At 44.0% G+C, this 13,222-nt stretch overlaps 1 protein-coding gene across 3 annotated transcripts; it reads left to right on the top strand.

Moving 5' to 3' along the window:
- The first annotated feature begins 1,220 nt into the window (after positions 1-1,220).
- LOC133100955 (cytochrome c oxidase assembly protein COX14) lies at positions 1,221-6,378 on the top strand. 3 transcript variants are annotated; one of them, XM_061205485.1, is made up of 2 exons: positions 1,221-1,283; positions 5,969-6,378. In XM_061205485.1, the coding sequence occupies exon 2, from the start codon at positions 5,977-5,979 to the stop codon at positions 6,148-6,150; it is 174 nt and encodes a 57-aa protein (XP_061061468.1). In that variant the 5' UTR covers positions 1,221-1,283; positions 5,969-5,976; the 3' UTR covers positions 6,151-6,378. The 3 variants fall into 3 exon arrangements, with proteins under 3 accessions (XP_061061468.1, XP_061061467.1, XP_061061469.1); XM_061205484.1 differs by lacking the exon at positions 1,221-1,283 and adding an exon at positions 1,290-1,528; XM_061205486.1 differs by lacking the exon at positions 1,221-1,283 and adding an exon at positions 1,556-1,707.
- The last annotated feature ends 6,844 nt before the right edge of the window (positions 6,379-13,222 follow it).

Here is a 13,222-nt window from a genome sequence, read left to right as displayed (position 1 = left end):
AAATTCAAGCCTCCCTCCCCGCTGGGGTGAGGGAAGAACAGGAAGGGGAGGAGGGAGAGGAGTGTGCCTTGCAGTGGCCTGGCTCCAGGATGGAATGGCAGCCGGAGAATGTCACAGGTCAGCAGCTTGGACCCCTGGCTATAAATAGAGGCCGAGGGCTCCTGTCACATCCAGCAGAGGGTCTCAGCTTCCTGTGTGGCAGCGTCTGGCACGCTGTGGCTCTGGCCAGCATTATGTTAACCCTCCCTTACTCCTGGACAAACCAGGGAGGCAGGCTCCTCTCAGCCCCTCGCCCTTGAGAAGTCAGTCTTACCAATGAAGGGCTGAGCTGCCTGGATCTGCGAGCAGTGAGCGTGAGGGGCACAGTCACCCCAGATCTGGCTGGGCCCAGGTTTGGGCGCTGACTGGATCCAGAGCTGCTTCCCCAGGAGGTCAAAGTCAGGGCAGAAAGACAGCTCTCTTCCCTAGGCTGCAGCTGCGACCCTCTTAGATAGTCAAAAACCTTTGCCTGCTTTTGCTCACTCCACAATTAACTGAATCTGAGGCTTGCGAACCAGGCCTACTTGCCTACCCAATAAAGCGTGGTTTTTGCAGAAACAAATTAGGGAAGGGCGCTTAAGTGCACGTGGTAGGGCGTATGCAGTGGGGTGTATCACTGCATGTATATGTTTTCACTCATGCCGGAGGAAAAACGAAAAAAGGAAAAATCCTTCCTCGATCATCCCAGCCACTCCCGGCCCCTTGCAGGGGTGGCCACGCAGCCCCCCTTCCAACCCCTTCCCGGCGCTTCTTTGGGGCTTTATCAAGCCGCCTGCAAGCGGGGAGGTCACATACGGGACAGAAACATTATGGAGATTCGACCCTCGCGCCCACTCCGTGGCCACGGCCAAACCTGCCACAGTCCTCGGCGGTCCAGGCCTCGCAGTCCGGGTCGGGTTCCTGAGCTCGGCTGAAGGCCGGCCCGGGGGGAGAGGGCAGCTCCAGGCTGTAGGGGGCGGACTCCAAGAGAACCTACCCAGCTACCGGAGACGTCACCGCGCCACAGGCTGGGGATTGGCCGGCTCTCTTCTGTGGTGACTGAGTATCCTAAAAGTTCCGGTTCCAGAGTTTGGGTCGCCAAAGACGGTTTCTCATCGGAGAATGACTACAACCCCCAGAAACCAACGGGCCTCTCCGAGAGGAAGGCTCGTCTGAGGATGCGTAGTAAGGGCGGCTGACCCGGAAGCCGGATGTTCAAAGGCAGCAACCAGTCGGAGCTGTAGCCGGCGCGGGCTCTCGCCTCGGTGGGTGGGGTTATGCTGCGTCTGGCGCGCGGGGCTCTACCTCGCGTCGGGAGCCGAATCCTAGAGCTTTAGCGGAGCGTGGGGTGGGAGAAAGGGTGGTGTTCCGTACCAATAGCGCCTCAGCGTTCAGGGCTGGCCCTGGGCGGTACCCTCACTCGTCTGGACCCGGGTGCTGCTTCCGGCTGCTCTAGGAGGTCGCGCAGGCAGGAGGCCTCGGTCGGAAGGGAGGGAGGGGCAGCATCCAGGTACGCCGTCTGCCAGGCCCGAGCCAGGGCCACCCGTCCGCAGAGGCGCGCCCGCTCGGGCCGGCCTTTGCTTTCCGCATCCTCCCACGCCCTGTCTTCGGGCTTCGGCGCCCTTGAGGTTACCGTGTATCCTGTGCCGCGATCTGCGCCGCTTCCAGCCCAGCAAGCTCCTTGCGGCCGTAGGTTCCTGTCACACCTTGACCGCGCGCCTTGGCCCTCCACGCTCTGACTCCAGTAGCTCTGACCCTTCCTTGTCTTGCAGTCCGCTGCGCCCTGAAATGCAGCTTTCCCGGGCACCCTTCCTGCTTATCGATTAACTGGATCCGCTCCTTTGCTGCTTTCAGTTCCTGGAATGCTCTCCCCCTCCCTCTTCTCTACCGGTGTAAATCCTGCCCACCCTTCTAAAACGACAGCTGCCCCCCCGCCCCCGTCCCCACCTTTCTGCTAACTTTCCTTGAGCCTCCACCTTGTCTCTGAACTCTCAAAATGCCTCTTCTCTTCTGGTCACCGGCGTCTTCCACTTCGTCTAACAGAATTTGGGGTGCATAGCTTATCTCCATCAGACCATAAGCTCCTTTGAGACAGAAGCCATATTCTCTGCAGCCTTTATAGCACGAGTAAAAGGTAGACAGATAAGTGAGTAAATCTAGGCTGAGGTGGATGCATCCATTTGACGAAATGAGTTTTCCAGAGGAGCGACCTGAGCCTTGAGGTCCTCCCATGTTTAGGGGGCAGAAAAAGAGAAAAGAACCACAATCTGAAAAGGTTTTTGCAGATTGCACCCCTGTGTCATTTCCATTATGGTTCTTGTTTTCTTTTTCCTGTTTTTCTGAAACCTTCAGTCTAACCCCATAAAAGACCCAGCCTTGAGCTTTACTGAGAAAATGGATGTCCCTCAGATGAGAATGTTCTCCTGCTAACCTCAAAAGTTTTCTTCATTTCCAAGGTTAATCCTTCTACCTGGGCTTCTAATTTCATCTTTTCCTGGGCCATCCTAGATTTTGTTCCATCCCATCCACCTCACTTTTATCCTCAGTTTAGCCACCAGTTTCTTCTCCTCTAAAACATATTCAAATCTCCTTATCAATAAGCAAAACAAAACTAGAATTTACTTGACCTTGTTATCTTTTCAGGCTGCTGCCCTATCACTCCCGTTCCCTTAACCAGCAAATCACAAGAATATCAATTCTTATCTTTGGGGCGAGAGGGGGTTATGATCCTTCTAATAATCTGTTTTTCTGCGTCCTGGAAAAATGCATAGACACATGAACCTCACGGGACGGGGTTCATGGGGCCTGCTGGGGCTCTGGCTAAGAATCCATGCTTTTTACTTAATGCCTGTTCCAATTTAGTGCATTAAATTGACTTCTGTCCTAGGTTTACCTGTGACCTGGTCACCTGTTCCCATCCAGTGATCCCATCTGACCAGTTTCCATGGCACTTAACTTTACAGTAGTGTTTCCCAATTTCTATTCTGGCCCAATACACCCGAAGATACAGCATACCTCTGTCAGTGGTAGTGACTTGATACAGCAGTGATTTTCAACCACTGTTGTAGTTAAATGAAAATTCATCCCAGATGTTTCTGGAATTTCCTCTTTTCTTTCCGTAATTGTTTTCTTCAAACTGGCGTTCCCTTGGCCTCTTTCTCTTGGGTTTTTTTTTTTTTTTTTTTAATTTTATTTATTTATGTATTTATGGCTGTGTTGGGTCTTCGTTTCTGTGCGAGGGCTTTCTCTAGTTGCGGCAAGTGGGGGCCACTCTTCATCGCGGTGCGTGGGCCTCTCACTATCGTGGCCTCTCTTGTTGCGGAGCACAGGCTCGAGACGCGCAGGCTCAGCAATTGTGGCTCACGGGCCTAGTTGCTCCGCGGCATGTGGGATCTTCCCAGACCAGGGCTCGAACCCGTGTCCCCTGCATTGGCAGGCAGATTCTCAACCACTGCGCCACCAGGGAAGCCCCTCTCTTGGGTTTTATCGTCTGTTTCAGTGACACTTGTTATTTCCATATGTATCCGTAGCCTAGCCTCTCTCCTAGGATTTGTTCCACATTTGTATATCCATGTGCCTGACAGACATCATCACATGAATATTGCATTGAGCATCTTTTCTTTCTTGTTTTTTTTTGGGGGGCTGTGTTGGGTCTTCGTTGCTGTGCGTGGGCTTTCTCTAGTTGCGGAGAGCGGGGGCTACTCTTCGTTGCAGTATGTGGGCGTCTCATTGCGGTGGCTTCTCTTGTTGCGGAGCACGGGCTCTAGGCGCGTGGGGCTCAGTGGTTGTGGCTCGCAGGCTGTAGAGCACAGGCTCAGTAGTTGTGGTGCACGGGCTTTGTTGCTCCGTGGCATGTGGGATCTCCCTGGACCAGGGATCGAACCCGTGTCCCCTGCGTTGGCAGGCGGATTCTTAACCACTGCGCCACCAGGGAAGTCCCTTTATTGAGCATCTTAACTTTAACATGTCCAGTTCATGATCTTCTTGACTGATGCTTACTGACACCACCATCCCCATACACACATAGTGACACACACCTGTTTCTTCTTCTTTCTATTAGCAGTATCCCACTCCATAAAGTTTCCTCAATTGTTAACTTGGAGATATTTTCAGCTTTGCCCTAGCCCATTCAGTTAATAAGCCTTGTTCTACTTCTAGAATAACTTCATCTGTCTTCTCTTTTTCCACTGCCCTGCCTTAGCTCAGGATCTGTGAAGAGTTTTTGTTAATTTGAAAATAGGAGAAATCTCAGGTTTGATTAGACAAGAGAGGAAAATGAGGTTCTAGAAAAATTTCATCTGTCAGTAGATCTTCTGTCACTCTTCTAGGCAAGATGTACTATCCTGTTTCCAGCCTTCTTCCTCCAGCCCTGAGAAGAGGTGGTCCTATGACTGGTTAGCATCTGGCCAGGGTAATGGGGGATAGGAGGAGAAAGAATAAGTGAGGGGGAGGTTGAAGGCTGCAGGTCTCTGCTGGGAGCTTGTTTATTACCTTAGTGTCTTGCTCTGTGTGTATGTGTGTGTTCTTTTTGTTTGTTTGTTTTTTATTTTTTAATAAATTTAATTATTTTATTTATTTATTTTTGGCTGCGTTGGGGTTCTTCATTGCTGTACCCGGGCTTTCTCTAGTTGCCGTGAGCAGGGGCTACTCTTCGTTGCGGTGCACGAGCTTCTTGTTGTGGAGCACGGGCTCTAGGCACGCGGGCTCTAGAGCGCAGGCTCAGTAGTTGTGGCACACAGGCTTAGTTGCTCCGCGGCACGTGTGTGTTTTCTTACTGTCTCACAGCTTGGGGTCCTTTCAAACGCCAGATAACCTGAATACAGCCCTTTCTCATTCTTGTCCCTGTGCCATTTGGTTTTCTTCCTCTGACCTTATTTAATGTCACTTTCAATAGTCACTTGGAATTATGATTCAAGGAAGCTGTGCCTCAGTTCAATGTGGGATCTACCCTCAGGGACTGGCTCAAAGGCAGTGTTCCGCCCATGGGACTTACTGAGAAGCACTTAGATGTCACACCCTACCCCTGACCCCCTCAACCAGCTAACCTGAACTTTTCTCCTTTCAAATTCTTGACTTTTAAGAAAACTATTCTCACTAACTTCAGTCAGTCTTTTAATTTTAATTCCCTCAACAGAGAGGAGGCTGAGAATACATTCATAGTCCCAAATTGAGAACGTTTTGTTCAAGATGAGAGATTCCCATTCTAAACTTTCTCTTGTTCCCTGGCTCAGAATGTCCAGGGAACAGTTAAATTGGAAGTAATTTATCTCGTGCAAATGTGAGTTAATTTGCTGGGGACACAGTAAGTTTCGTTTTAGCCCTTGGGATAGGTTCTTGGTTTTATGTTTGGAATTCAGGATTAATGCTGTAGAAGGTTATGTCTAATTGAAATAACATAAACATACTGTTGGCACTATTTCAAGTATATTATGGCTTAAACAGATGCTTGAAGACTAACCTGGGAACCTGAGCACCATAAATAAGATGGTTTTATGGGAAAACAAATTGGATATTGCCCAGAAGGCTCCCATTCGATCCTCCTAGAGAGAATAATTCACTGCTAATGTTTAATCTCTGGCTACTTCAATAAATTCCCTACTAGCCAGAAAAACTGATGTGTGCCTAAAGTAATATACCAATTAAGAACATTTCTGGGTGGTCCATACCAGTCACTCTTTCCATAAACACGGAGGGTCAGGTGTTAACTGTAATGTCATTCAGATAAACCTGGTTCCAGCTGTGTTTCTGTATCTTGTATGCAGACTTTATTTGCCCTTTTGAATCTTAAGAGTTCCCAAACAATATCTTCCAGTATAAGACTCTGCATATGTCTAGGGGCCATTCAGAATAGAGTGCAGACAAACTAAAGTTATAAAATGGCTTTAAACAGTTAAGTGGGCTGGGCAGATTAGGCCTTATCCTTGGGTCTAAATCTAGTCTGTCTTTGTAGGGGACAACATGCCAACTGCCAAGCAACTAGCCGACATTGGCTACAAGACCTTCTCCACCTCCATGATGCTCCTCACTGTTTACGGGGGCTACCTCTGCAGTGCCCGAGTCTACCACTATTTCCAGCGGCGCAGCTCCCAGCGCCAGGCTGCAGAAGAACAGAAGACCTCGGGAGTCCCGTAGAACTGGGGAGCTTTTTTCCTTGAGCAGAGAGACCTGAGGCATGTTGTGGAAAGACCTCACCTGCAATCATTTCTGAGTCAAGAGGATCAGGGCCTTAATGGTTTTTGAACTCTGCTGGGAAAAAGTGCCCATGTTTTCTCTGGTATAGTCAGTTTGGAGAGGCTGTTGAATCATAACAGGAATGGGAGGGTGAGGCACACCTACAGACATTAAATATTTTGCCATGTCTGTGTCTTGGTGTTTTTGTTTACTTGAACAGGGTATGGACTACAGAGGTGGGGTCTTGACTACCAGTTTTCTAGTCACAGACTGGATTTCCATATCTTGAGCTCTTAGCACCCATGAAGTAGGGGATATACAGTTCTAGGAGTAGTAATCTCAGCTCTCCTGATCTCAGAGAAAAGATTGTCCCAGCATCTGTATAAATCCCCTGAGAAGACTCTGTAAAGACCAAAGCTCTTTTGTGGTCAGTTACCATTCCTGACCAATTAAACTGTGTCCAGGTAATGGAGTTCTCTGGCCAGCTTGGCCACATGTGCACTTCTGAGTCAAGGAGGCAGAGGCCCTTGTTTAACAGCTGTTAAAATTGCACAAAGTGGAGGCGGATAGTTCATAAAATGTGAAGGGCTTTTGGGCAGCCTACAGTAATGCAGTCCATCTCCTTAAGCATAGTGGGTATAGTATTAGCATCAGGGTTGATTTCTCACTGTGCCACTGCACAAGAATCTACCTGCAGGTCTGACTGCAGAGTTGTGAAGAGGATTTGAAAGAAAACAATGCATTCAAGGTAAAATCCAACTATGAAGAGATATTCTTGCCATCATTTTTTTTTTGGCCACGCGGCATGTGGGATCTTAGTTCGAACCCGTGGCCCCTGCAGCGGAAGCCCAGAGTCTTAACCACTAGACCGCCAGGGAAGTACCACTACCATTTCATTCATTCATTCATTTATTTATGTATGTATTTATTTATTTTTTATGGCTGTGTTGGGTCTTCGTTTCTGTGCGAGGGCTTTCTCTAGTTGTGGCAAGCGCGGGCCACTCTTCAACGCGGTGCGCGGGCCTCTCACTATCGCAGCCTCTCTTGTTGCGGAGCACAGGCTCCAGACGCGCAGGCTCAGTAATTGTGGCTCACGGGCCCAGCTGCTCCGCGGCATGTGGGATCTTCCCAGACCAGGGCTCGAACCCGTGTCCCCTGCATTGGCAGGCAGATTCTCAACCACTGCGCCACCAGGGAAGCCCCCTACCATTTCATTTTGAGCTTTGAGGCTTGCTTGTTCACGTCATTCTTGGTGATCGCCCAAAATATCAACCCCTTTGGACACCTGTCCTCTCTCATGTACATACTGCTCTGACCTTTGTCCCCCATTCCTAAACCTTTCACCTGAAGGCCCTCTTCCATGATTTAAAAACTCAGCATTCCTATATCCTCAACCCATTTACTCCCATCCTCTCTTGATGTGTTAACCAAGGACTCCACTGCCTTCTCTGCTTTCTCACTTGCCTGTACAGACAGTAAGGTGACCGTTCTCTCAGCTCCCCAGTGCCACTTCCAAACAGTGTAAAATCAGTCCTTTTTGAGCTTTCTTATATTCTCATTTTCACTCTATTCGAGAACTTGAATACTTCAAATCTTTGGATTCCTTTTTTTCCTTCCAATCTTTCATTCCCTTTTTGGTCTAAACTGCTTCCCTGTCCAGCCTGTGCCCACAGCTGAGCCCCCGAACAGCTGCCCTGCCTCCAGCCTTACCCTTCTCAACCCCAGACCTTGCTCCATTAGTTATCTAACTCTCCCTCTTCCTTCTTCTCAGTATATAAACTTGCTTAAGTGGTAGTTTCTAATTTAGAAGATTGGTTTGAGATTAAATGAGACAATTCATATTAATACTCCAGTACCTGACAAGTGATAAATGTCAGCTATTAACACCTGCTGCTGACCTCCACATCTGTATCTTCCAGGTTGACCTTTTGAGCTTCAGATATATCCAATTGCTTGCTATATCCACTCAAATCCTATAGTCCTTTCTAACTTGTCCACGACTAACAGCATTCCTTCATATCTCCAGGACCTACTTGTTTTTTTCCCCTTATTTTCACTATCATTTAAGTCAAGAATATGGGAGTCTTATTACACTACTCTCTGTACCCTACTCCCAACCAAGTAACTGTCTTATTAAGTTTTACCATTTAAACATCCATTCAGTCAGTTCTACCCTTGCCATTTCTTGCTTATACTTTTGCAGGAGCCTTTTAGGGGTCTTAGTTCCAATCTTGACCTCATATTTGCCACATTGCTGTCAGAGACATCTATTTGGAACAGATTAAATTATGGCATTCTGCTTCGGATCCTCTCTGAAGCTCAACCATGGACAATAGGTTAAGAATCCCTGACCTATAAGGTCCAGTCCAGACTCCTTGGTATGGTGTATGAGGTCCTTAAGACTTGACCCACCTTATGTTCCTACCTCACCCTTTGTGTTCTAGTAAAATCAAATGACCTGTGTGGTTGCACGTTGTTTCTTGTCTCCATGCCTGTTCTTGCTTTCTCTCTAAATGGAACATCCTTTCTATCCTCTTTTTCCTAAAAGGTTTCTCTGACCCTTCACCCTCCCCATGCTGGGCCAAGTATCTGTAGAAGACACCACTTTTTCTCTAAAAAAAATCTTTAAAAGCACAGGTATCTAAGACAATTTTGAAAAGAAACAAAGAAGATGGGTTGGGGTTACCAGATATCAAGACATAGTAGAAAGCTAATAGTAATCTAAATGTTGTGGTACTAGTGCAGGAGCAGACAAATAGATCAATGGCACAGAATAATAAACTCAGACACAGATCAGTGTATCTGTGAGAAATTGAATATGATAGAGGATACATCACAAACCCATGGGGAAATTCATACTCTATGTTGTTATGGATACATATGTGATTATAAAAGTATAAAAAATTGATTGAAAGGACAATAGTAGTCATTACATTGGGGATGAGGTGAGGTGGAACAGGGCAGAGGTTAAAGGGGGTCTTAAATGGAAACTGTTTACTCACAACACTTCTACCACCAAATATGTTTTTTCCACACCAAACAATTCTCCAACTCTCCAGACACCAACTATGTCCTGCAGTTCAATTCTGCCACTAAGCTACGTGGAGTTAGCACAGACACCACAGGTTAAGGGCTCAGTCATTCACAAGTAGTGGGGTCCCCAGGTTACCCACACTTTGCCTGACAGCTACAGATCCGTTCCCACAACCTCCTTCTCAGGTTTGCTGTGATGGCTCACATGACTGAACTCAGAGAAACTATTTATTATTACTAGTTTATTATAAAGGATACCACTCAGGAACAGCCAAATGGAAGAGATGCATAGGGCCCATCCCTGTATCAGCATCTCTATGTGTTCCACCCAGAAGCTCTCTGAACCTCATTGTTTAGAGTTTTAATGGAGGTTCCATTATATAAGCATGATTAAATCATCAGCCATTCAATGATTGACCCAATCCCCAGCACCTCTCCCCTCCCAGGAGATCGGGAATGTGGGGCTGAAAGTTCCAGCCCTCTAATCTGCCTTCGTCTTGTTCCTCTGGCAACCAGCTCCCAACCTGAAACTATCTAGGGGCCCACCAAGAGTAACCTCATTAGCAAATAAAAAGATATATCACTCTGGAGATTCCCAAGGGTCTTAGAAGCTCTGTGCCAAGAACCTGGGACTAAGACCAATTATATATTTATTATATCACAATGTCACAGGTCTCTAATTTTTTATTTCTTTTAAAAATAAGATTTGAAGTAAGACAAAATGTTAGAGGTATTAATTTGGAGTATTGGAAATACGAGAGCATATAGCATTCTTAATGTTTTTCTCTTTTTTTTTTCTCCAATTTCTCAAAAAGTTGAGGGGAGAAAAAATACTTTTGATAGCTTCCTATTATTTACTACAGTGGTTCTCAGCAGAAGTGGCACCCCACGCACACAACAGAGGTGAAAGTGTTTTGATCGTCACAGTGATTGGGAAGCATCTCTGGCATCTGGTAGGTGGAGGCCAAGGATGCCAGAATTCTTACAATGTCTGGGATAGTCTTACACAACATACTGTCCCAAGTCCTGCACAACTATCAAATGTCCCCATAAATATTCAAGTGAAAAAATTTATAATTAGCTGAGACTATAACCTCACTCTTTTACCTATAAATATGAAGTATTTTTTGTACAGTTTTTAGTGTACTCTGAATCCTCTAGGCATGCAACTACTGTATAAATGGAGGGGAGATTGTAGTGTAGTTTATATAGAACTTTTGTTCACCATTTCAAAAAACCATGCCATTGGTGGCAGAGCCTGTTCCTGGCATATGAATCTCTGACACAACACGATACCATCAGTCTGCATTTGTAGCCACTGTATTCATGGTGAATGTACAGAAGTGCAAGCATCTGAGTGCTAGTATAACTATGCCCAATATTTATATGTGGAAATAATTTTATTATAAATTCTTCTTAAAACATATCCTTTATATTACTATTAGAACATTATGGTGATTTTTAAAAATGTGTACAGTAGATAAGTTAAATATTAATTGCATTTAAGGATAGTAAAGGGAGTGTTTTACAAATATTTGTAACCACCTGGTTTAGAAATAATCCATTCATATTTGGTCAACTTTTGCTATGGTGTTGAGGTGATGGTTAATTTTGTTTCAACTTGGCTAGGCTATGGTGCCCAGTTGTTTTGTCAAACATCAGTCTGCATGTTGCTTTGAAGGTATTTTTTAGGTGTAATTAACATATCAGCCAACTTGGAGTAAAGCACATTGTCCTCCATAATATGGATGGGCCTCACCCAATCAGTTGAGGCCTTAAAAGCAAAGACAGAGTTCCCAAAGAAGAAATTCGGCATTAAGACTGTAACATAGAACCCCTACCTGAGTTTCCAGCCTGTGGATCTTGGACTGCAACATCAACTCTTACCTGCATTTTCAGCCTGCCGGCTTGCTCTAGATTTCAGACCTTCCAGTCCCTACAATTGTGTTAGCCAATTCCTTGAAATAAATCAGTCTCTCTTGCCCTCACTCTTATTCTCTCTCTAATGTATTGGTTCCGATTCTCTGGAGAACTCTAATAGAGTAGATAATATGTAATATGCCAATATATATCCGTCCAGTCTTACTTCCTGCCTTAGGTTCAGTCCTTTCCTACCTCATTTTCGCTTGGAGTACCTACTGTCATTTCAAATAAGCTTGTCAAAACCTAAACTCAAGCAATTGTTTAGTATTTACTGAGCATGAACTATATTTAATAAAGAAGAATAGACTTAGTTGCTGTCAAATTAAGATGAAGGAATATAATTAAGTTCATCGGTTATTACACTAAATATCAATAGACTGAATTCTCCCATTAAAAGACAAAATCTAATAGACTGGGCTAAAAAAGCAAATCCAAATTATAGTTTCTAATAAACATACTCACTAATAAAGAGAAGTTGAAAATAGATGGGTAAGACATACCAGAAATGCAAACGAATGTAAAGCAAGAATGGTAATATTAAGAAAGGTTAACAAACACTAAATGGAATAAAGAGATCATCTGGTAATATAAAAAGACAAATTATGAAGAAAGGGTGGTTATAAATTTGCAACAAAGCAACTAAAAAAACTAAAGCAAAAATTCTTAGGAATACAGGAGAACAGGTTAAAAATACAATTATGGTGAGAGTCTATCATACTTTGTTCAGACTGAACAGCACTAGAAGAATAAAGTAAGGACTGAGAAGAAATGAATAATACAAACAACAAACCTTACACACACGTGTGTGTATATATAATAAGTATCTGTGATATAGTTCACTTATAAACACTAATTGACTATTCAAAACAATTTTTTAACAAATTTAGAAGTAGGAATTTTACAGATTGCAAGAATTTTACAGACTGTATTCTCTGATCACATCCAATAAAATTATAAATAAATAATGATAATCTCAACTACGTGGAAATGAAATATTCCTGGGCAACCCTCAAATCAAAGAGAAAGACCAAAACTGAAATTTCTTACCTTCTTTAAAGCAATAAAACAAAATATTTCATATAAAACTGCAGGACACAGCCCAAGATCATGTCAGGAAATGTATGCCCTTAAGTGCCTTTGCAAGAGAAAAAAAAAATGGTATTGGGCTTTTTATAGAGATGAGAACCACTGGCTACTGGGTCAAGGTCAAATTCCCTATCATGATATTTAAGACCTCTTTTGTACTCCATAGCAACCACCCCTTTCACAGCACTTTTAATACTTAAATAATACAGGGCAATCTCTCGTTAATGGCAATACAAGTTTGTATAGTCTTTTTCTATCAAAAATTTAAAGTGTCTATACCCTCTTACCTAGTTATTTCACTGCTAGGACTCTTGCCCTTAGAAGTAGTCACACAACTATACAATATATTCGTACAAGGTTATTAATTGCAGTATTATGTTAATAGTAAAGAACCTTAAATAAGCTCAAGAATTAGTTAATGAATAATGGTATACCCATAAAATGGAATGTTATCAGTCAAAACCAGCAGAATATGTATGGTATAATCTCATTTTTGTTTTAAAAGAAACACATTTGTATACATTTGGTTATCTGACAAGTGGTTCTAGAAGGCTATATACCAAACTGTTGATAATGATTAGGGTGAACGGAGATGTCATGTACTTAACATTTTTTTACCATGAGCATATAGAGCTTTTTTTTTACCATGAGCATATGTAGCTTTTATAACAAAAATATTTTTTGAGTTACAAACATATACAAAAGCTGAAGGAATTTAGAAATAAAACCCATACACTTATTCCTCAGTTTTAATTGTTTTGAACATATTGCCACACTTGCTTCAACAGGTTTTTTGCTTTTTGTTTAAGGAAGAAAAAAAAAATGTGTTCATTTGTATCATATCTACTAGTTTGTAACTTCTTAAGGTCAGGACTCAAAACATGAATATATTTTCAATGGAAAATATTTTAAAATACAGATAAATAAAAGTGCCCCTTGTCACTCCGTGCCACCCCCAACACCCCTTCCCATTTCCCTACTCAGAAATTGC

This window comes from Eubalaena glacialis, chromosome 11 (genome assembly GCF_028564815.1).
Source record: "Eubalaena glacialis isolate mEubGla1 chromosome 11, mEubGla1.1.hap2.+ XY, whole genome shotgun sequence".
Classification (NCBI taxonomy): Eukaryota; Metazoa; Chordata; class Mammalia; order Artiodactyla; family Balaenidae; genus Eubalaena; species Eubalaena glacialis.
The sequence above is the reverse complement of the archived record's forward strand: the minus strand, read 5'-3'. Positions and strand labels throughout refer to the sequence as shown.